At 39.8% G+C, this 24,816-nt stretch overlaps 1 protein-coding gene across 1 annotated transcript in view; it reads right to left on the bottom strand.

Annotated features, from left to right (window-relative positions):
- Positions 1–24,816, bottom strand: part of LOC136826813 (protein hairless-like) — a 60,684-nt gene that overhangs the window by 27,015 nt on the left and 8,853 nt on the right. Inside the window, exon 2 of the mRNA XM_067084260.1 lies at positions 9,178–9,336. Coding sequence (XP_066940361.1) covers positions 9,178–9,336 — 159 coding nt within the window. The remainder of the gene's footprint in view (positions 1–9,177; positions 9,337–24,816) is intronic.

Here is a 24,816-nt window from a genome sequence, read left to right as displayed (position 1 = left end):
TTTGATTGTATAATCTTTTGTTCTGCATTTTCTATCTTACTTTTTAGTTCCATCACTTTCCTTGCATTCTTTTCTTTTGCAAGAGCTTTTTTCCACTTTCTGATTTTCTGCAACAGGATCCTTCTGTCTCTTGGTATGCGTGACTGATGTTTACTTTTCTTCTTCGGTATATATTTACCCACTATTTTCTCTAATATTTTATATAATAATATATCCATATTTACCTGTATATTATCACTTACGAGTGTTTTCCCAGTCTTTGTTTAATTCTTCTTTTATTTCTGACCATTTTATAATTCTTACTAGAGAAAATGGTATTTTCATTATAAAATAAGTTTTTAAATATACTTACCTAGTAATTACATATATAGCTTTATCCCTTTGATTAAATGTATGCAGTGTAGAAAATTCAAATTCGCGTGTCGCCGATAGATGATCAGGTGGCCATGCCTGAGCGCCCTCTACCAGGTACTTAGAACCATTCCCAATTGTCCTCAAATTCCCATGCCCCTGTTCTCAGAGGGGAGGAGGGAGAGGGACAGCACATATATGTAACTACCAGGTAAAAGTATATTTAAAAACTTATTTTATATTAATGCCATTTTTAAATATCTAACTTCCTAGTAGTTACATATCTCTTTGATTGTTCACCATTGGTGGTGGGTTAGAGAACCAAAACACCGTGGAGTCGTATAATTACTAAACATAAATATTAGCTGTGAACATACTCTGGTTCTTACCTGATAAGGAAGCTGGCTTCATAATTATCCTGCCTCATTACTTCATTCAGCAGAGACCCAGCGACCCATCAGAGGCTGTGAAAGTCTCCTATGGGGCTGTCACCACGGTCCCTCGACCTTAACATGACTAGACCACCACCCTTGCTGTCTAGCATAGCCATGGACAAGAGCTGACCACCTGACCCACTAAATCACTAAATAACACCTCCATAAACCTAACTTAGACTTGCAACCCCAGACTGTGGAAGGTTACAACAACCTTCCCTGAACAACCTGTGATTCAAATCAAGAAAAGGCAAGGGTATAATACAAAAAAAAAAAAAAAAAAAAAGGTTATAGGGTAGAACCAGTGGTACCCTCTCCAGCTACGGCGCGGAGGCAACTTAGACAGGGAACAGCAATCCTCATATTGGGTCTGTACTTCTTTCAGGTAACAATCTGCGAATAGATTTAGCCGTAAAAAGTAAACCAAAATCGATTTCATAGACCTGTTGTCTATAAGCCATGAAATCGCCACAGCTCTTGCCGTGTAGCTTTGACTTTGAGTTAGGGAAGCTTTTCGTCACATTCTTGGTGAGCTTCCCGCAAGTCCTTGATAAAGAACGCCAGTGCATTCTTTGATAAGGGTAACGAAGGTTTCTTCACTGAGCACCAGAGGTGATCTGTCTGACCTCTCATGTTTCTGGTCCTCTGTAGATAAAATTTTAGGGCCCTAACTGGACAAAGGCCTCTCTCTTTTTCCTGTCCTACTAAATGAGACAGCCCTGGTATGGAAAAAGATCTGGGCCATGGTTGAGAAGGGTTCTCGTTTTACTAGAAAACCAAGTTGAAGTGGGCAGACTGCATTTCCCCATTGAAGCCTACTTTCTTGCTAAGGCTTGTAGTTCTGCTCCTACCCTCTTGGCTGTAGCCAGCGACCAGAAAAGGTCTTCTTAGTGAGATCCTTCCAGAAGCCTTGTCGAGAGGTTCAAACCTGACCGAGGTTAAAAATTTTAGGACTAAGTCCAAATTCCAGAGGGAGTCAGTTGTCCTTCCTCTTAACTGTCTCAAAAGACCTTATGAGATCCGTGAGGTCCTTGTCTCCCGACACGTCAATATTTCTGTGACGGAAGACGGAAGCAAGCATGCTGCGGTATCCCTTGATAGTAGATACTGCTAGGTTTCCTTCAGGTTTCAAATCTGAAGAAAATCTGCCAGTTGGTAGAGAGAGGTACTGGAAGAGGAAATGTTATTTTCCTGCCATTCCCTGAATACGTCCCACTTTGATTGGTACACCTTGAGTCTGGGCGTTCTCCTAGCTTTCTCGCGATGGCTCTTGCAGCTTCCTTGAAAAGACCTTCGCTCTTGCCAGTTTTTCGATAGTCGAAAGGCAGTTAGGTTGAGAGCGAGGAGATTTTGATGGTATCTCTCTATATGTGGCTGTCTGAGTAGATCGTTCCGACAAGGTAACGATCTGGGGGTGTCTACTAGCCACTCCATCACCTCCGTGATCCATGGTCTCATGGGCCAAAATGGAGCTATCAGGGTCATGCGGGCGTCGTTCGACTCTCTGAACTTCTTCATGACTCTGTCTAGGATCTTGAATAGAGGAAAAGCGTACATGTCTAGTCCCTCCCAATTCATGAGGAAGAGTCCCTGCCACTGCTTCTGGTCTGGGACTGGAGGCAGTAGACCTAGTAACCTCTTCGTTCTCTGTGTAAAGAGGTCTATTGACAGTTCTCCCCACAGTTCAAAGCCTGTTACTTTGCTCGTGATGGAGTCCATTCTGTCGTGAGAACCCTGTCTTCCTCTGCTGAAAGATCCTAGCTCTGGCATTCTTCTCTCCCTCTGTGACGGGTGATCAGAGTTAAGTTGTTCGTTTCTGCCCACAGCAGGAAGTCTTTGCTGCCTCGTGAGGAATCCGAGCAGGTGCCACCTGTTTCCTGATGTGAGCCAGCGCTGTGGTGTTGTCTGCGTTGACCTGTACAATCTTGTTCTGGACCTTCTCCTGAAAGTGGTTAATTAAGATGAATGGCCACCAGTTCCTTGACATTTATATGCCATTTCTTCTGATGGTTTTCCCATAGACCTGAGATCTCGCCCTTCCCCAGCGTTGCACCCCATCCCATGTCTGATGCGTCTGAATACAACACTAGGTCGGGGTTCTTCTGTTGAAGGATTCAAGGCCTAGTGAAGTTTTTGGGATTAGTTCCACCAACTCAAATGATTTTTGATTCCCAGAGGATCGGAATCCCACGTCTGAATCTTGGCCTCTTTTCCAATAGCTTGACAGATGGAACTGAAGTAGACGTAGATGTAGTCTTCCCAGGGAGACGAATTGTTCGATCGAGGAGAGGGTCCCCAGCAGACTCATCCACTCCCTCGCCAAACAGGTCCATCTCCCTAGAAAGAGCTTCACCTTTTCTAAGCAATCTAGAATGCGTTTCGGGGCTGGAAAAGCCGAAACCACTGACGAATCCTCATCCCCAGGTAGATGATGTCCTGTGAAGGCGTTAGCTGTGATTTGGCTAGATTTACTGCCAGACCTAATTGTTGCGTCAAATTCATTGTAACTTGTAGATCCTCCAGACACTTTGCTTGCGATCTGGCTCTGATTAGCTAATCGTCCAGGTACATCGAAATCCGTATCCCTTTTAGATGTAACCAGTGAGCTACGTTCGATGCCACTCGAGAAGCGTAAGAGGAGCCATGCTTAGTCCAAACAAAGTGCTCTGAACTGATAGGTTGTCCCGAGATGCACAAACCTCAGATATTTTCTGTAGTTCGGGTGAATTGGTACGTGAAAATACGCGTCCTGTAGGTCTATCGAAACCATCCAGTCTTCCTGTCTGGTGCCTGCTAGGACTGGCGTTCTGAGATGTCTCCATGGCAAGCTTTCCAGCTTCTTCGTGCTGTTCAGTGGACTTCACGTCCAGAACTGGTCTCCAACCCCAGGTTCTTGGGTACCAGAAAAGTCTGTTATGAAACCCTCACAATGAGAGGTCCTTTACCTCTTCTATTGCTGCTTTTGATAGCATCTGGGTCACCTGTTCTCGAAGAGCTGCTGCTTGCTCCCGGAGTAGTAGCTGTCAACTCTTGATTTCTTGTGAAAAGGGGCTTCCTTAGGAAGATCTTGTATCCTTCCTTCCAAAACACGACTGTCCATAGTCAACTGCGAGAAGCCACTCTTGCAAAAGTGGGATAACCTGGCTCCCACTTGTGTCTGGAGGTTGTTGTGGTATTCTTAGTTTGGGTTGCTGCTTGGGGTGCTACAGTTGTCCTCCAGCAACCATTCTCTGACTTCCTCTCGAGGGCTGTGCGTGGGAGGAGCTTCCTTGTCCTTCCTGGCTAAAAAGTTTGCGGGATGAACTTTCCCTGTGATCCTAGTGATCCAGATCTTGCGTTGATTGTTGCGCAGGGCTGCTGATAAATCTTAACCAGCTCTGAAGGGAAGGCTGTTTAGATAGAGGAGCATACACAACAGTTCAGATTTCACAGGCTATGGTCACTCCAGAAGACATGACAGACACAGCATGGCTGGTTTCTTGATAACAGCTGTGAAAAGGGCAGAAGAAAGTTCGACCGACCAGTCCCCTCACAGCTTTATCGAGACAGGCAATAAGGTGCATTTGCATGTCATTCTTCTGATCTGAAACACTCTGCAAGAGCTACAAGTCCAGTCCATCAAGCTAGAACTTCAATAGTTCTGAAAGGCAGCCTTTCAGCAAACAGTCAACTCCGAAGTGGACCACAGAACCTTGGCTTTGTCATGGCTGTTCTCCGTGAAGAGTCAGCGAGTCTGGAGGAAGTCCCCCTTGGGAGGCAGAGACTCCCAAACCAGAGCTTCCCCAGTCTCGTACCACCATGCTGGATCTAAGCCAATCTTGTCGGGGAAAGGAAAAGTTGTCTTTCCTTGTTCCTTCTTCTTCAAAATCAATCATTCAGTGTCCGAAAAGGCTCTCTTCACTGATTTGGCCAACACTGTCTTCTTGAATGAAGAAGACTTCCTGAGGTCTCCAATCAAATGTGCGAGGAGGACTCCGAAGTGCGGCCTGTTGAAAGTGGATTGCCGGAAATAAGTCCGCCAAAGAGTAAGTCTTTTCAGATCAGCGGCATGAAGGTTTCTTGAGTTTCTCTTCCGAGATCTCTTCAAAGGATCCGCTATTTCCGATGTCGAGCGAGTGAAGCATTATTGTGTCGTGCTGCTTGCGTGCGTCCGCGCGTGCGTCCAACGCTGCGAGGGCTTCACGATCCTTGTCCCCTCCGTCACTCGTGCGACGTTAGCGAGGAAGTGTCTGAGCGCTGCAACTTGCGCGAGTTCGTCTTGCTGGCTGTTAGCGTCTTGTTGTTCTGATTCTTGCCTTACCCTCTTCTTGGGTCTGTTGGCGTCAACCGTTCCTTCTTGTGTGCTTCTTCTCTTAGTCATGCGACTTATGAAGTCAAAAAGAGCGCAAAGGACTGCTGGACTCCGACAGAACTTTGCGGTGCCACTTGCTGCTGGGAAACAACTGGAATGGCACTGCCGCGAGCTTCCACAACCGGAGACTCTGGCTGGGATCTTTTGATGAAGGTGGTAGCGCAGCTTGCGACCACGTCCCATTCTGGGGGGAGAAAGCGTGAACTGAAATAATATATGCGTCTTCTTCCTCCGACGAATATCACGTCTTACGCCTCTGTTGGGTGCGGCGCCGTCTTCTTCCGACAGGAGAAATCTCTGGAACTCCATTTGCTGCAAGAGGGTTGTTGGAGCGGGAAGGGGGACCTGCGTCTCTTGATAGGTCTAGATTCTAGTGATTGACGCCAACCACGTCTGGGTCTTGCGTCATCCGAGGAAGACGAACACGTCCTCATCTTGCCTTTCCTGCGGCGAGGGGGAGCGTCCTGGGATGCGTCAACAGGATCGCTCGAGGGGACGTCCGCTCGTTGTTCAACGTCTCTCACCTCCCTTAGCCTGTCGGCGTTCCTTCTCCCAGGGGTTGGGGAGCATGGAAGAGGTCTAGGAGCTAGAATGTCGACAATTTTTGCAAAGCAGGCCTTTCCCTCCACTGCACTAACATGTCACGAACTTTGTTGCAAACTATGCACTGCCCCCACATCACTTCCCTATCCGAAGAAGGGATTGCACAGAAACTCCTATGGCGGAAATAGCAGCCATTATGTCGCTTCAAGAGCCAGTTAGTTACTCCCGACTCCCACTTGGAGAATCAAGATACTATAACAGGGTTGGGATCAGGAAAAATTAGTATCAGACAAGTTAGAAAGGACTTGACTATCAGAAGACCTAGCTGAAAGGACACTGGAAGATCTAGCTCTCTAATTCTGTGTTACTTTCCAATGTCGCCTCACATAGCGATCATACTCTCTCCACTCTTTCTCGGACAAACTTTCACACTCACTTGCATCTATCATCAAATGCACACACACATGATCTCTGCAAACTCTTACAAACTGTGTGGGGATCAAGCAGCCTTAGAGAAGCGGTTCATCCCCAAACACATTCTAACAACAGGGTCAGCCATCTTGAAGAAGCAAGTACAAAGAACAATTGTTACAGTCAGAAATACAGACCAAATAGGCTAACAATGAGAAAAAGAAAAATCAGGGAAAATCCAAAATCCAGCGAAAGCCATCATGAAAACCAAACAAGTAATGGTGCACTTCACCAATTGTAGTAAACAAACCAAAGTAGGCCAATTTCCCAACGTGTTGACAGAGCACGTCGGCAGGGAATTTCTGAGGACAATTGGGAATGGTTCTAAGTACCTGGTAGAGGGTGCTCAGGTATGGCCACCTGACCATCTATCGGCGATTACCGCAAATTTTGAATTTTCTGCCATGCGCGTGACGAATCGGCGGGATAAAGCTATATATATGTAACTAACACCAGGGAAGTTAGATATTTAAAATTGTATTTTCATATCCTTCCCACTTTACTGACTCTGCCTCTGTTTTCACTTGCTGGAATGGACCGTTAATTCTAAAGACATTATAGTCTGACACAGAGAGAGAGAGAGAGAGAGAGAGAGAGAGAGAGTGAACAAACATACAACTTATTCATCAATGCAAATATTAAAGTACCAGGAGACAGAGAGAGAGAGAGAGAGAGAGAGAGAGAGAGAGAGAGAGAGAGAGAGAGAGAGAGAGAGAGAGAAATGTTTACATCAACAACTGCTTTGTCATTTTAGGATCATACAATGGCCTTTAGCAGTACAAGAATAAAAATACAAATTTTCATACCAGTTTTACACATAAAAGCATGAAAACTTGTAAATTACATAAAAAAATTAAACATAACCACTTCTGCAGTGTTTCTCAAGAGTTTTACAAATGTCGCATGTCTGTGAAAAATTCGTATGCCAATTAGTTAGGTTCCAATGAAAAGTTCGTGTCTGTGAATTCGTGCAACTCAAAGCATGTAAGATCGAGGTATTACTGTACATATGTATAAAAAATATCAGTAACACTTGCACACATCAAAACACTGGACTTAAAGTTTGATTGATGTCTATATCCTTCAACAATCAGTGAAAGGGTTAACAGGTAAACAAGATGTAGGATTACCATATTCTCCTGTCAGTGTACTTCCACCTTAGTTCTCATCTGGTCTTTGTCTTCATCTGTGCCCTTTTTCCAAGATTTTCTGGCCATTCTTACTGCCCATTTTTACTTTCATACTATCATTTTCATCACTTTCCCAAACCATTTCAGTTTTGACATTTCAGTCCATTATTTTTCAGCTGCAGGGTTGACAAATCCCTCTGAAACTTTTATAGTATAACCTTTCTTCCAAATTCTAGCCTTGTATTTAAAATGATGATGATTTTAATGAAACTTGTTTTACTTACTGTTTCCAGCTACACTGTATGTATTATCACATCATTGTGTTAAAAAATACGGACATTGAGATCATCAGTCATTTGCATCCTGGTAATGTTTACATTCTCAAAATCATCAGCTGACTGAGGACTATCAATATCCTCACTATTATTGCTAAATGAACTTAATTTGGAGCTACATTTTTCTTGAAAATTAACAAAGTTTGGCTTAAAAAAAATTCAACTTTATTTAGAAACAGTAAATTCTCAAAATCATCAGCAGACTGAGGAATACTAGCATCCTCACTACCATTACTTACTAAATGAAGCTTAATTCGGAGATATATCTTCCCTATAAACTAATACAGTTTGGTTAGAGAATGAACTTTATTTATAAACATAGTAAATTTTAAATAGTAAAGGTGTCATTTACCCGTTTTAGACACTGCTTTCATAGCCAGCCCATTATTCATTTCTTCAGCCAGAGCTACAAACTGCAGCTTAATTTTAGTGGTATACATTTTTAAAACCACCTTCTCCATTGTGTGAAGGATAAATAAAATTGTCTTTTATTTTTATTCATGGAAGTCACCACTAATATGCAAGTTTTAACACGCTGACAACTGTAATGCAACTCTTAATAAACGTGTGATAGATAAGGTAACTAATATCATCAAACAGCTGTTTCTCAATTTGGTTATGTCAGTACCTGTACTGCTATTGTTCATGCCAGTGTTTTGCATGAAATAGTAAGTGGCTGTTAAAAGATATGGTAAAGAACTATTAGATAAGTCACAAGTTTGGCAAGCAGGCTGAATTTATAACAAATCACATTTAGCCTACTGAACTTTTGCTTCTAGGCCTATTACATAATTAGTCAATTATTACGTGCAGATGTAATAGGCATTATCAATGGAATCTACCATAACTGTGACAGCATCAGAAGACTGGTCTATTATAACCTAACAAAAGTATACATCACACATGAAGCATAGCCTAGCATAATCTACCAAACATGCAACTTGCATAACACAAGATATATGATGTAATCATATTTCACGGACAAAATTTTAAAGGTTGCAAGATGCGAAACTGGATGATACACGAGTATATACAGTAATTATGGTTCTACTGACGCAATATAACTTTGGGTTTCTAGAATTTTTGTTGGAAATAAAATATGCGAGTGTATTTATGGAGCAAATTTCAGTTCCAAAAGACAAAAAATCTGAAAACAAAACCAAAACTGGCCCCAAGGGTTTCAGATAAAGGATTGTGAACCTGTAGTGCTACTAATAGTCCGTTCAAGATTACATAGTGTGATCAACATTTTTATTTTTTTTTTGTGGGTGTCTCAGCAGATTGACTCACGTCTATGTTAGCAACAAATGGTATAGCATGAAAGTGAAGAAGTTAAGTTATGCAATGTAGACTCATCTACTTTACAGTGTGACAAGTTGCATAAAAATTGACTACAGATACATTTGTACATTCATAAGTATTTAGATGAAAACATAAACTATTTACATCCTATTAAATTTGCACAAGTAAAGGTATCGGGCATCTCCACATATGTAATGTGGAGATGGCAGATTTTACCCAGAGGTTGCAGGAAAATACCGAGTTACAAAGAAATAACTCACCAGACTGAGAAGTAGGCGTGTCATGACGTAAAGGGTGTTGTGTAGTTGTGGTAGTGGCAGAAGATGGAGGCGGCCAATACGTTTTGCTCTTTACTGCTACCCAGCCAGCTGGGGCACCCATTTCTGTTCGATGAGACAGCTCCAACACAAACCTTCCCTCTGTGAGAAATAATGCACAATTTAGTTAATTCTATACAGTATGAACCAACCCAAGGCTTAACCCTTACAGGACAGGCTAAATATATATTAAGCACACCCCCAAACAGGGCAAACTTTAAGGTTGGCCAGTGTAAGAAAAAACACATCAATGGCAGGAGGAAGATATGCACATGGTGTAAGAAAAAATAATTCTAAAAATTTTTCTCTACCGTCCACGGGAAGGTGAAAGTAATTATTGACAACCCTGTGTGGGGCCTCTTTTACAAGATACTCATAAAAATATAACATTTTAAATATACATGTTTTTCTAATAATTTATTTTATTTTGTAAATTTATAATTACAGCTTGCTCAACATCACAACAGACAAGATCTAAAATCAGTAACAAATTCTGAGTACCGTATATTTATTGTAAAATATTTACAAGATTTACTGAGATGGGGAGATGCAGTAGCTTTTTTGTGAGGTATACGGGTTTTTTTCTAATATTTGTTTGCACTTTACTTTGAAAATTACAATTATATCTGAACTACTATCATAAAAGATAAGAACTAAAACCAGAAGCAATCCCTGGGTAAATTTATGAGCAAATGAAAAAAAAAGACATCCTGGAGCTATGGAGAGGCAGTACATGGCCCCACGAAATCTCAAGGATGGCTGATCTACCTCTCCCCCATACTAAGCTAATATAGTTGCCCTAAATCATTTATGGCCCATTGAAGTGCTATGAACATTTTTCACACAAATTTCATCCAAACAGTATGGCGCACAATAATAATCCTCATAAGAGTTAGCCCAGTGTTCACTCAAAACCTGTTATAGTTCCTCATATGATCATGGCCATCCAGTAAAGTTGTCTGCAGGCATAAGCTTTCTTGTTCAATGTTGTGACAGAGGATATATAAAATGAGAATGTTCATACTCATAGTTTCTGTCATTGCTTTTAAAAATACAGCAAACCCCGTATTCGGGGGGGCGGGGGATGCGCACTGCAACCCCCACCAATACTTAAAACCCCTCCAAAAACACTTAAAACTGCCTATTTTGTTAGTTTAAACACAAAAAAACTCCTCTAAAAATGCTTATACCTGAGTATTTTAATAGTTTTATCACAAAAAGTGCATTTATTCATGAAAATATGAAAATACACTAATTAGTGAATACTTCTCGGTGAAAAATACCGCGAATGGGCAAATTTTCTGCGAATAATGGGTAGATACATTCCACAGAGATATCCCTGAATATGTGAGTCCGCAAATAGTGAGACCGTGAATACAGGGGGTTTACTGTATGCAAATATCCTTTTAGACAAAGCCAAAGGTCATCAAGTTGTAAAGCAAGCTTCTACACAAAAGAACTTGATGTGAAATAGGAAAAAAAATTACATAGAAAAATATTTTTATAATTAAGTTTATAATTAAAATTAAGTTTCATATATACTTTTGTCTGTGCCCTTATGTCCATAAGAGGGGAGGAGGGAGGGCTCCAATTTTGCAATTACTTGTTAAGTATATATGAAACTTAATTTTATCATGAAAATATCATTTTCATATAATTAACTTACCAATTAATTACATCGCTGAATCCCACACTGAATGGAGGTAGGATGTATGGACATATTCTACTCTAAAACATTAAAGCATGGTAATGACTTTGAAATAGAAAAAATCTGTCAGCACTGATACAATGCTTGTTGTTTCCTTACCTGGTAAGAGAGCTACTGCAGGTCACCTCTGGTTAGTACTCATCTTAACCTGTAGTGGCATCGTGGGTTGTGGAGTCCCACCTCTACTTAAAGTGCAAGCTTTGCAACTGAGAATGAGCCTGATGGCTATTAAAACATCTGAAAGTGCCCACTTGCCCTGGGTGCAGTACCAAATTTAAAAACAACCAGACAACCCTGTCACCTACTCTGAAAACACCACAACCCATCCACTAAGACAGGTGGGTACTCCAGACACACTGGACCACCAGGCTCCCCAAAACTCGAAAACCCTAAACCAAGTTGAAAGGATAGGAGAAAAAGACTCTTTCCTATGAATCCTCACCCAATACCATGCTGGCCACTGATAACAGTCCCTAAGGTATTGCAATTATCAAACATTTTTTTCACCTCCTTCAAATACTGTAGTGAAATGCAAAAATAGACTAACGCTTCCAGTACGTTGACTGAAGAATGGAAGATAGGAACATACTGTGTCTGCAAATCAGAGAGGTAGCTACTGCTCTGACTTCATGAGCTTTCACTTTAAAAGTAGATAACATGTCTTCCTGGATTTGTGAATGTGCCTCCAAAATCAAGTCCCTCAGGAAGAACAAGGTGTTCTTAAGAGGACAAGAAGGGTTCTTAACTGAACACCAGAGGTTACTGGATGGACCTGTGATATTTTCTGTCCTCCTCAGATAGTACCTCAAAGCTCTTACAAGACAGAGTACTCTCTCTTCTTCCTCGGAGCCAAGGATGTCCATTAAATTCTTAAAAGGTAAAAGAGCGAGGCCAGAGCTTGGACGGGTCCTGGATTCTTGGCCACAAAACTTAGGGTAAAGGAGCAAATTGCGTCTCCTTGGGAAAAACCTACCCTTTCATCGATGGCTTGAATTTCGCTAATGCGTTCAGCAGTAGCTTACGCAAAGAGGAAGAGTGCCTTACGAATGAGGTTCCTAGAGAGAAGAAACAGGAGTTCAAAGTGGGAACCCGTCAGCCACTTCAAGACTACATCAGGTTCAAGAAACCAGATCGTCCTTCCTCTGCTTTGCCTGCAACTTGCAATAGCATTCTGCAGTTTCCCTTGAATAGCCTTTTGCTCTGACAAGCTTGCAGACAGTCTGAAACCCGTCAGGGCAAAAGCGGAAAACCCCTGGTGGTATCTTCTGAAGTGGGGTTGTTTGAGGTAAAACAGTTTTGGGGGGAGGAATCTAACCGAAGAAGGTCCGTGAACCATTCTTTCAGGGGCCAAAACGGGGATATGAGGGTCATATATATTTGCATTGCGATGGGCTTTAAATTTGTTTATCACCTCCCTGATCATGCTGAAGGATGGAAAACCACACAGATCCAGACTGGACCAGTCTTGCAACATGGCATCCGTTGCCCATGCAAGAAGATCTGGGGCCAGAGAGCAAAAGAGAGGAAGACGATGGTTCTTGGGTAACGAAACGGGGTCTAATGTTGCTTGCCCCACGGTTTCTGTGAAGATCAAATAGATCAGAGGATCAAGGTCCATTCGGTGGAAGGACCTGCTTGACCAGCTCATTTCATTGGTAAAACATTAGAATTTACCCTGGATACACGAGCGACCAGAGTCATGATTCTGATCCGCCCGCAGAAGTAGGTCTCTTGCTGCCTGGCAGAGACCATGGGGTACGCCTTGTTTCGGATACATGCTAAGTCCATGGTATTGACCACATGGACTACCAACGTCTTGTTGCGGGTTATGCTCGAGAAAAACTGAAGGCCTAGATGAACCACTTTCAGTTCTCTGACATTTATATGTAGACTCTGTTGCTCTGGGGTCCACATGCCACATACTTCCTGATTCCCCAGAAGAGCTCCCTAGCATAAGTCCAAGGCATCTGAGTAAAAGTCTAGGTCGGAGTTCAGAGGTTGAAGGGACTTCCCTTTGGATAGCCTTTCTGTGGACAGCCAACATTGAAGGTCTGCTTTGATCTCTGGGGTGATCGTAAACACGTAAGTATCTAGCTGTGTTTTCCTGTCCCAGTTGGCCTTTAGAAAGAACTAGAGAACCCTCATATGAAGTCTGCCTAGCTTTACAAAAGTCTCGATCGATGCCAACATCCCCCTTGGGATCATTCATTTGTTGAGCCAAGAAGCGAGCGAAGGATATAAACCTGGTAATGCCGTCTGAAGGCTGGAAATTCTCTTAGGAGATGGTAAAGCCTGAAAGTCAGTTGAGAGTCATCGCCAAAATGGGGTTCTCTTGGGATGAGGTCAACTGAGACTTCTGTGGGTTGATCACGAAACCCCAGTTCCTTGGTAAGAAGCAAAACCTTGGTAAGCCCCTTCAAGCACTTTTCTTTGATGCGAGTTAAACAGCCAATCGTCAGATACAAAATTACATTGAAGTCTATCAGTGGGCATTTTCCGAGGAGCGGACCTCGAGTAGTGGTGAGGGCCATCAGGCTTAATAAGGGTGCGACTTATTATACTTGTCCTGAAAAAGCAGGCCTTAGATGCACTTCCACACCAAGTCCTGGATGATTGGAATGTGCAAATGCGCGTCCTGCATGTCTAGATATCTGTCCCAGTCACCCTGGTGAATGGATGAAAAGGCCGAATGGATTACGTCTCCATCTTGAATTTACTCTCAGACAAAATGACTGAGGGCACTTACATCTAAGACTGGTCCCAAGCTGATGTTTTGGAACCACAAGGACAGTGTAAAAACCCTCTGTATTTAGCGTCTGAGCTCTAAACCTTCTTTTGGAAGGAGAAACTTCCTCAAAGGGCCCAAAGTCTCTCAGCCTCTTGAGTAAGCCGTCAATGTAGTGGAGGAGTGACTAATGAGGCTTTTCAGAGATACGTGCTGTCCTTCCTTCAGAACACTTAGTAAGTCACGGCTCTGCTCCTCCTAATCAGCCACTTTTCCCAAACTCCAGAAGTCTGGCTCCTACCCGGTAGCATGAAGGACTTCACTTTCACTTTTGGGTAGTCTTGTGACCATTCTGTGGACCTTGTGAAATACCACATTGGAATGGATCTAGACTGAGCCCTGGTCTTACCTCCACAGAAGGGCTGCTGCTGGAGGAGAGATATCTGGGTGCAAGGCAAGCGAATCAGCAGGGCGCTTGGAGGTGAGACAACAGATCTTGCATGACTTCTTACAGTGGACTGACATTCCTTATTAGTGTCTGCAGGAAGATGTGAAAGTTTGTTCAGAGAATACAACAAGATAACAGGGCGATTTCCGTCTGTGACTCCTTAGCTGTAAGGCACAGCTCTCTCTTCTTAAATCTCCCAATGCTGAATAGAGAGGAAAGCTCTAGAGCCATTTCATGGCTGCTTGTCCACTTTGGGGAAAAACCTCGCCAGTCGTGTCTCGATAAATGTGATCCTCAGTCTTTTGGCAGTGCTCTCCCTGTCCAGTCAAAAGCTCAAAACTTTAAAAACTTCCGTCCATACTGACAGTCTAGTTCACTGAAAAACTATCTTCACCGACGTGAACGCAGAATGTCGAGAAGAGTCAATGAGGCCAGAGAAGTCCCCTTGGGATGAGGCAGCGACTCCCAAAGAAAGAGCTTCCCTGATGACGTATGATAAATACATACCTCCTACGAGCTAAAAGAGAGGGAGGAAAGACAAAGGTAACCTTTCCCTTGCTCCCTTTTAGCTGAAAACCAACCTCCCATCTCCTTGAGAGACTTCTTGGAGGATGAAGAAAGTACCATCTTGGAGAGTCTCGTCTTGCCATCTGGATGACTCATTAAAAAAGTCGAGACAGGCGAGACCATGGCAGCTGGGACAAAAAAAGGTGGGGAAGTTCAGCTACAGAAACTGCAAAGAGATGAATAGGAAGGAGTTGCCACTTAGGTTCTTGGCTGACCTCCTCCTCTTCTAGAAGACCGGGGGATGAATTTAAGCATCATAAAAGTCACTCTCCTCTTGGCAGCGGAGGGGTTTTCTTCAACAAGCTGATGATTTCAGCTAACTGTATGCATGTCCAGACCATGATGGTTTGTCTTGATCTACAAACGACAAGACCATAGTCTCTGGGCAGATTGAAGGAGGCTCACGATGGGAGTGGGTACTTGGCACTCAGAGAGGTGGTTGTTGGGTACTGTGGGTACTTAGAAGTTGCGCTCAGGCCAGTTCAGGGCTGGCGACATGTGCTAATATAGATGAGCCAGACGTTTGGTCACTGATGTTGGGCACCTATGAGTGGGCGCTGGGCACTTGGAAGCCAGGTGAGGGCACTCAGCAGATGGGCACTCAGGTGAGAAGGCCTCTGGACTGTCCCATAAAGACAAATGCTGAACATTGGCAGGAACAAAAGTGTCCTTTAAATAACTACACAAAGGTTATGGGCTAGTACTGGCCCTCCCATACTGCTGAACTGGAAGAGGATCTGAACAGAGAACCACATCATCTGAGGGGCCTAAGCAGTCAAAGAATCTAGGTATTGTTTCTGGCGCCTCTTGTCACGCTGGAATCGTCGAACTGGGAAGACAACTAATGCACCTCTAAACACCGCCTTTCCAACAGCTGTCTGTCGACACCTGGGATCGTGCAACAGCTCAGCTAAGGCGACTACCATGAGAAAAACCCATAGACTCCGCCAGACTGTTATGCCTTCTCCCAGATTCAGGGAGTGGCAGGACCTTCATCTGGGACAGTAGGACCGATATTACTCCTCAGCTTTTCACTGCTCATATCACTTTTTGTGAACACTTTAGCCATTATCACTTCAGTAGAAGGAAGAACAGGATTAACTACTAAACTGGAGTTTTGGGAGTGATTTCAAAAGTACATAAGCGGTCTCTCAACTCCAGAAGCTGGTGGATTCCTCGTTAGACCAAGTCTCACCGGTAGAGGATTGTGTGCTAGTAGTGATAGGCCCGAGTTGATTCTCCGGCTGGCTAATGTGAGGGAAATAGAGGTATTTCTGGTGATAGAAATTCATTTCTAAGCTATGATGTGGTTTGGATTCTAATAAGCTGTGAGTCGTTGCTAGGTAACCAGCAGTTTCTTAGCCCGCGGTAAAAATAAGTCTAATCCTTCGGGCCAGCCCTAGGAGAGCTGTTAATCAGCTCAGTGGTCTGGTAAAACTAAGGTATACTTAACTTCTAGAAGCTGCTTTCTTCTTTCTATCCCTCTCTAATTTACTTAAGTGTGATTTAAGCACTCTTCACTGCCTCTCATCCCAAGATCATTCATCACAAGTTTTCTCCATACTACAGTCTTGCCATCTGCAATTACTGCATATTGAATGAGGATCATAACAAGATTTTAACCTAGTTTTACACCCTTCGCTGCAAGTGAAAACTATAAGTGCTGGAATCAGACAACTATAAAAAGGTGAGCTAACAATCCAAAAAAGGCTAATAAGCTGACAAAAACTTGTTGGCTACCAAAACAAAGCAATTGTACAGTACATCGTCAAAATACAACTGAAAACCATGAAAAAATGCTGCTGCAATGGCGCCAATTTGTACAACGAACCGGCAGAAACAAAAGTGAGCTTACCTGCTGGTTGTTTCCTGAGTGCTCCGATAGTGGGCAGGGCTTGTCACCTACACAAAAACAATAGAAGCGCTACAGCGAATCTTTAAAAGGCTGCCAAGCGAGTAGAAATGTTAGCTATGTAATTATTTGGTAAATATTACTTGGTAAGTTACTTATACAAAAATACACACTGTATTGTACATCATAAATAATTATTCCTGAAAACATAAGACAAAGAAGTTAAGTACTGTACCCTATTTTGATTAGAAAAATTTTAATGAAAGGGAGAAAGTACACTATACAGTGAATCTAGCATTATACACAAATCATTTTGAGCTAAAGAAAGGCATTATATTTGTGCAAATAAAATAATCCGAATTTGCCAGTTTCAAATCTAGCATTCCAGATGGCAGCATCTTGGGCAGGGGCTGATATCTGGGTTTTGTGCATCTAATGTCGGCTCTTAACTTACATGAATCTGGGAACCTACAGCTGGGATAAAAAGAATATTTGGGAAGTTCTAAAATACAATACAGGTATTTAAATTTCATTTACTAAATACTAAATACAGAGAGAATGTAAACTCAATCACCTTTTTAGTATATATGTACCATATATATATCTGAGTATATATATATATATATATATATATATATATATATATATATATATATATATATATATATATAAATATATATATATATATATATATATATATATATATATATATATATATATATATATATATATATATATATATAATATTATTATTATTATTATTATTATTACTTAGACTAGCTAGCAAATTGCCTCCCCCTCTTTTGTTGTTGTTGTTTGTTCTATTTGTTTTCACCTGCAAGCTGCTCAATCGATAGACACAGCTGTCTGCTCGAGACTTACTTCTGATCAGAATACAAGGGAGTTTAAAAAAGCGGATTAAGGCCACTCCCTTTAAGCAGATCTTTCTTCGAGGCAAAAAAGTGATCTCTGTCTGAGGTCATTTTCTTACAGACTGCAACCACCCCTCACGGGCATCAGCTGGACTTGACTCAACCGCCCCTATGTGTTGGACGTGCCCCCTGCCCATAGGAGGAGATAAAAGCAGAAAACACGAGGCCTCTCTCTCACACGTGCCCTTGGCAGTGCCCTTAGCTAACCACGTGGCCCTTTTCAAAGTATACTTTCTCCTCGTGCCTTTCGACCGCAGCGGTGCAGGCTCAAGCTCCACGTTCAAACCTGCGGATGCCCACATGCCATTGCTCGGCCGCCATTGGATTCCCACGCATTGCCCTTTGCGTGAAGCCCGCATCCTAACGCGTGAAACAACTGCGCCCTCGATCGCAAGTCATCACGGACCCCTTTCTCGCTGGAACCTGTCTTACGGTAATGTGCCCTGGAAGACCTCCATTCGATCAGCTTTGTCTCGTAATATTTACTTAAATTGTGAGCCAGTAATGCGAATCTCTTGTCAAATGTCCGTGCTCTTCGAGTGTCGGCAGTGCTAAGCTATCATTAATATATCATGGAAGCCCTTTGGCACCCTCAGTGCAGCTTCGAATTCATTAATCTTTTGTCTATTTTCATTACTGGCGTATAATGTGCATATCTCTCATTTCAGAGGGACCCTATATCGTGGAAGCTTCTTGGACTGTGTCTGGAATTCCCCAGTTTTACTCATCCCATAGGAATCCCTCCAGGATCAATAATCTACTAGCATTCCTCTTTCCATTACTAACGCGTTATGTGTGTAAATACACTCCTGCAAGTTTGCCCGTGTTTTACGTAATATCTTCCTCAGTAACAAGAGCCTTAAGCTCATATGAAATTCCCCTTTGTTTTCCTCTTTTTACGTTTTCCTGGACCCACGAAGTCAGAATCACAAGGCTAAATTACCTTAAATTGTTGCTACCTGTCTCACAGAGAATATTTCAAACTAAATACTTGGGAAAAACATAAATATATATATATATATATATATATATATATATATATATATATATATATATATATATATATATATATATATATATATATATATATATATATATAATATATATATATATATATATATATATATATATATATATATATATATATATATATATATATATATATATACATATATATATATATATATATATATATATATATATATATATATATATATATATATAATTAGTATACTGATTATAAGATATTAAAAATAGAATAAGAAAATAGTTGAAAGAATGCAGTATTAGGGTTTAACTGGAAGCATTTGCACTGTATATGTCTATATACTGTGTATATGTATGTCCATATATTCTTATCTATGGACATATGATGTGTGATGCAAAAACATGCATAACTATTTAATCTACACATATAAACGACCTTATTGCTATAAATTAAGTATACCTTAGTTTAACCAGACCACTGAGCTGATTAACAGCTCTCCTAGAACTGGCCGAAGAGTTGAACTTATTTCGCATTAGCTAAGAAACGATTGGTTACCTAGCATCCGGACCTACAGCTTATTGTGGAATCCAAACCACATTATAACGAGAAATGAAATTCTATCACCAGAAATAAATTTCTCTAATTCTTCATTGGCCAGTAAGAGAATCGAACGCGGGCCCAGCAGAGTGCTAGCCGAGAACGATACCAACCCGTCCAATGAAGAACTAAATAATTGCTGATATTCCTATAAAGGCTAAAGTAGCAGATCAAGATTTAAACGGCGATAAATGTAAATTTTCTTTGGGTCTATGTCAGTTTAGGTATTTATACGCTGAGCTGTGTGTGCATGTATATGTATACATACATATATACAGGTAGTGCTCGAGTTACGATAATTCGCTTTTACAATGGGGTTAGCAATTAATATCGATACGACAATACAGTATTTTGAAAATGCGTATTTTTAAATTTCTCGGGTGACTGGCACAGGCAACAGCGTACAATCAGGCAGCGCACGATGTACGATACGTTGGCCGAGAGGCTGGAATAGGTACATTAATTCAATGAGCTGACCTCACTTGCTCTCATTGTGTCAGAAGTTAAAATAAGTCAGTGTTTGTTTGCAATTTTTGTGCGTTTGTAAATACAGGTAGTGCACGAGTGACGATAATTCGTCTTACGATAATTAGAATTTACGATGGAGTTAGCAATTAATGCAGTGCGACCGTGCTTACCCCATACAAAAATGGGAAAAAGCCGTTAAAAGAAGAAGAAGACAATATTTAGAAAATATTTTAAAACTTCGAGCGGGCTCAGGCAACAGTGTACGCTACAGTTGCTGTACAATCAGGCAGCAAGAGAGACCAACTTCTTTTTCTCCATCTCTTTATTCCATCTTCTAGTTAAAAAAGTAAGAGAATGATAAAAATATTGTTAGTAACCTTATACTCTTGCGAAAATGCGTACAGCCATAAACAACGGAACGAGAAAATGTTGTTTTGCTAATAACCAAATTGGATAACAACTGTTTTGCTTGTATTTCAACCATTGTACCTTAGTTATATTAAAAATGACGTTAAGTATTGATATGTTTTTACACTACCCTTAAATTTAAGCTGCAAGTTGTAGTTGAAGCTGAGAAAGAATATTCAACCTGCTAATGATATAAATTATCGTGCATTGCTTAGCATGGATGAAACTTCGACCACAAATAAAGTGGAAAATATTTTAATCAAAACTACTGGGCATGAAAAGAACTTTATCATTCCTGCTGTCTTCATGATAAAGATAAATCTGAAAAACTCGTAGTATGATGATGAAATCAAGAAAATAGTGAGCGAATCTTGATTTTTTACAAAAAAATGGCCTTAGCGTCATCTATTGAAAAAATAGTAATTTAATTTCTAGAGACATATTTAAGTTTTATTTACGACTTAAAAACAATTCGTATAGCAGAAAAATATATATATCATAAATAAAGTATCTAGAGATTCATTTGCATGCAGAAACAAGAAATACCCCCTGAACCGGAAGGTTAAATGCAATGAAATAAAGACAGTGATCGATTCCCCCAAACCAAAACATTTGATCACTATGATCGAATCTATAATGCAAAAGCAATAGAAGAATATTTACAATTGGATAGTGTAGTAAAGCATAACTTTTAAGATCCATGGAAAAGATGCACATTAAGATTATTTTGATGTTTGTATAATACAGTGTTATGTGAAAATAGAATACAGTATAATGTAGGCTAGGCTACCGTATATGATATACGTAAGTGCAGGCTAGGCCTTGTTTGTTATCCAATTTCTCTTTATACTGACTTATCATGTCAATCTGCATCGACCCTGCAGAATTAGCTGACACTAATAATTACTATACCATATATGTATAAAGTATACTGTGTAGCGTAGGCTAGGCTACCATGTATGTATAGTTGGTACTTGATTACCCAGCTACCATCAAAACAAATCTTAATTGACTCCCTTAAACTAAGATACAATAACATACATGACTTGGAATTATATGCTGTCCCAAGTAGAAGGGATGCAAATAAACATATTAAAATAGTCAAAATAAAATTTACAAACCGGGAACTACCACGTAAAATAAAAATTCTAGGACTGAATAGAGAGGTTAAGCCCCTTTGTCCCTAAACCTCTCCAATGCTCTAACTGTCAAAAATGGCCATTCCAGCAAAGATGTAGAAATAACGCTATATGCGCTGCTTATGTTCTGAAAAACCACACAACAAATTGGAAATACAAAACCTTCAAATGTGTAAATTGCAAATTAAATCATCATGCTAAATCTAAAGACTGTATATTTTATCAATATTATGCAAATTACAAATATTAATGAACAGAACTGGTATGCCGTTATGAAGTAAACTCGAACTGAAGGTGAGAGGAATCAATGACAGCAAAACTCCATTCATATTCAAATATTGTAACAACTCATAATAAACATAAAGAATCTCAACACAGAATGGATGTGACACACCTCTCCCCCTCCTCTACTATTCATAAAAGCTCAAGAGTACAGTTACAACAGGCCTCCCCAGTAACAAGCGAAGTTAATCATTCAGAAACGAATTCCAATGATATGGAAAAATCAACAGAGGTTAATAATCCAGATCTGGAAACTCATAATGCGATGCGTCATCACAGAAAACTTAATTGACAAAAATAACCTTAATAAGGAAAGTAATTGACAGAACTCCCCTAAGGGAAAAAAACCTAACATTCCATTCACCGATCGATCTAGCAAAATCCCAGTCTCACCATTAATCAGAAACAGATTACATTAACTGCATCACAGAGTGAAATCCATAGTGTTCCACAATCCAAGACAAATATAAATAACGATTCCCCAAATATGGATAAATCAACTAACTCTTCTGCACTCTCATCACGAATCAATGCGAAACTTTCAGTTAAACATCCACTGAAGAACCAAAATCCCATAAATTAATCAACAAGACTAAAGAATAGCAATAATAATAAACCTAAAAATTCAAATCAAAATTTTGTACCAGCGCCAGTCAGTATGCCTATACCAGAAATTCCTAACAAAAATATTACAACACATCCAGTAATGGGAGCATAGATGGGACCCAGAGATTAGAACCATTCCTTCAACTTTTCCGGAACATGATTTATCTTACTTGGATGTCAAGAGTGTTTCATCATTCACGATGCAATCGTTTACTAACAAAAATGAAAATATAACCGAAATTTCATATCTTTACTAGGCTTGAAAATGCCCTTTAACATTCCATCAAGATATGCGAACTATGCTCTAGAATCCTTAAAACTAAAGAAAAACATGATCAAAACTCAAATAGATTTCCTAATAAGGAAATATGAAAGAAGAACGATCAATGCATCAAATATTCAGCATTCAAACCTAGCTGCAAAGAAACCACAAAGCAACAAAAACTCTCTTAAAATATTACGGGATGTAGCTAAATCATCAATTAACTTACAGGAAATCTACTTCAATCCCCAAACAATGACCAATAAAATAATTCAGTGGAACATGAATGGATTTTCTACTCGGCTTGACTAGAGTGAAATCCAGAAATACTAAGAACAAACCTGTTGCATATGTCTACAGCATATTGGTACAACTCCTAAGAACTTTAGAAACTATAAATTGGCTTGCCACTCACCAATAGTGGATGGCAAGCTAGGAGATTTAACTATATATGTTCATAGCAGTTAACTTATGAACCCCTAAATATTACATCAATGTCATATCAAATAACTGCAATCAAATTGCATATGCCAGACAACCAAATTGTCTCTATAATAAATCTATATAATCAATAGAAATTTAACTCAAACTTTAGTGATTTCACAAATAGTAAATAATGTAAATGGCCCTACTGTAAATAAGTGACTTTAATGCCCATAACCCATTGGGACAAGCGCCTTTTATGCTAAGTAACCCAGCAGCTCAAACATTCAGAAATTGCATAAATAGAAGTGATTCATAACGTACTTCTCAAAAACTCATTTAACTTTCTCTCAATAGATATTTCATTATGTTCACTGGAATTAATTGAAAGACTGGAATGGAATGTCCTACCACGACTCTCATATACTAGTGATCACTTTCCAATTGTTTTAGATTATTTGGTCAACCAAAAACAATCATTTCCCATAAAATATAACTTACTGAAAGCTGACTGGGATAAAAACAATTTACAAACTAAATATCCCTCCCTTCCCATTAAATCAAAACAACCAATGTCACAAATGATTTTCTTTTCCAGTTTTGTAATCAGTGCTGCAGATAAATACATCCCCAAAACTTCTTCAACCCCTAATATATCCCCGTTCCATGGTGGTCCTAATAATTTATCTCTCTTAAATCAGACCAAACACACACTGTACGTAATTTGAGTAAAGTCAGATTAAACACCCTTAATAAAGGCCTTGTAATATAAACAAACTAAACAAGATAATAGTTATAACTATTGATCACATTAAACCACTTTTCAATAAATATAATGCAAAATTTGAAAAACAATAATATTAGAAAAGCTCAGTTGTGGAAAAATTATATATCGAATTGTCACCAAATACTTCAATTAAGGAAATATGGCACAAAATCTGTAAAATCAATGGTAACATGTAAGACCACCTAGAAGCCCAATATATAAGGCAAACTAAATCATAACCTACAAGATATTTCAAATATATTAGCCAAACATATAGCAGATATTAGTGCTTATTCTAATTTAGATGAACACTTCAAAAGAATTAGAACACAAAAATAAATCATACACTTAATTTTGAAACTAGATAGAGGACCTTAGTTATAACCAAAAATTCAATATGAGCTGAACTTAATTTTGCCCTAAAATCATATGATCTGTCAGCTCAGACATGATGTGATTTCTTTTGAAATGATCCAGAATTTAGCCACACTAGCTGAGAATTCTTATTAATTATATAATAGCATGGCTAGCATGTCTTCCCAACTAAATGGAGACATGCAATAATCATACCCATCAATGAAACCAGGAAAAGACCTAACAACCCCACTAATTATAGGCCAATATCTCTAACAAGTTGCATTATTACCAAACTGTTGGAGAAAATAGTTAGTTTGAGATTAACAGTGTCATAACAAAACACTCAATTTATCCCACCTACCCAATCGGGATCAATAGCTGGTAGATCTACACTAGACCCGTTAACTCAAATAGAAGATCATATTAAAAAAGGATTTGAAAAGAAAAAGCTGACAGTGGCTATTTTCTTTGATATAGAAAAAGCATATGATACCACATGGAGATACAATATTATGCACAAACTCCACAGGTCCAATATTGAGTCACCTTCCAATATTTATCAATAATTTCATAGTTATTGCATTTCAAATGCAGCATAGAAAATACATATTCAAACTGCTCACATTACAAGGAGGTATCCCCAAGGCAGTGTTTTTTTGAGCTGCATCTTATTTGCCCTGGCAATAGATGACATTACTATGAACCTGCCTGAGGGTGTACAAAATGATTTATGTGTGGATGATTTTTGTAATTTATTATTCAAGTTATTCTTTGAGACATGCTCAAAGAATGCCATCTCAACAACAAAAAAATATAACCACTTGGACCAATTCCGTAGGCTTCAAGTTGTCATTAAATAAAACAAATGGCATTGTCTTCACAAAGACAAAAGATGGTTGAAACAACAAACCATTAAGTTATACCTTATAATGAAGAGATAAACATGTGCAATAGTATTAAATATTTGGGTATAATTTTGACCAACATTTAAATTGGAAAGATCATGTCAAATATATCAAAGCCAAAGGATCTAAAGCCCTTACTTTATTAAAGA

Source organism: Macrobrachium rosenbergii, chromosome 41, assembly GCF_040412425.1.
Source record: "Macrobrachium rosenbergii isolate ZJJX-2024 chromosome 41, ASM4041242v1, whole genome shotgun sequence".
Taxonomy (NCBI): domain Eukaryota; kingdom Metazoa; phylum Arthropoda; class Malacostraca; order Decapoda; family Palaemonidae; genus Macrobrachium; species Macrobrachium rosenbergii.
This window is presented reverse-complemented; position numbering and strand designations above follow the sequence as displayed.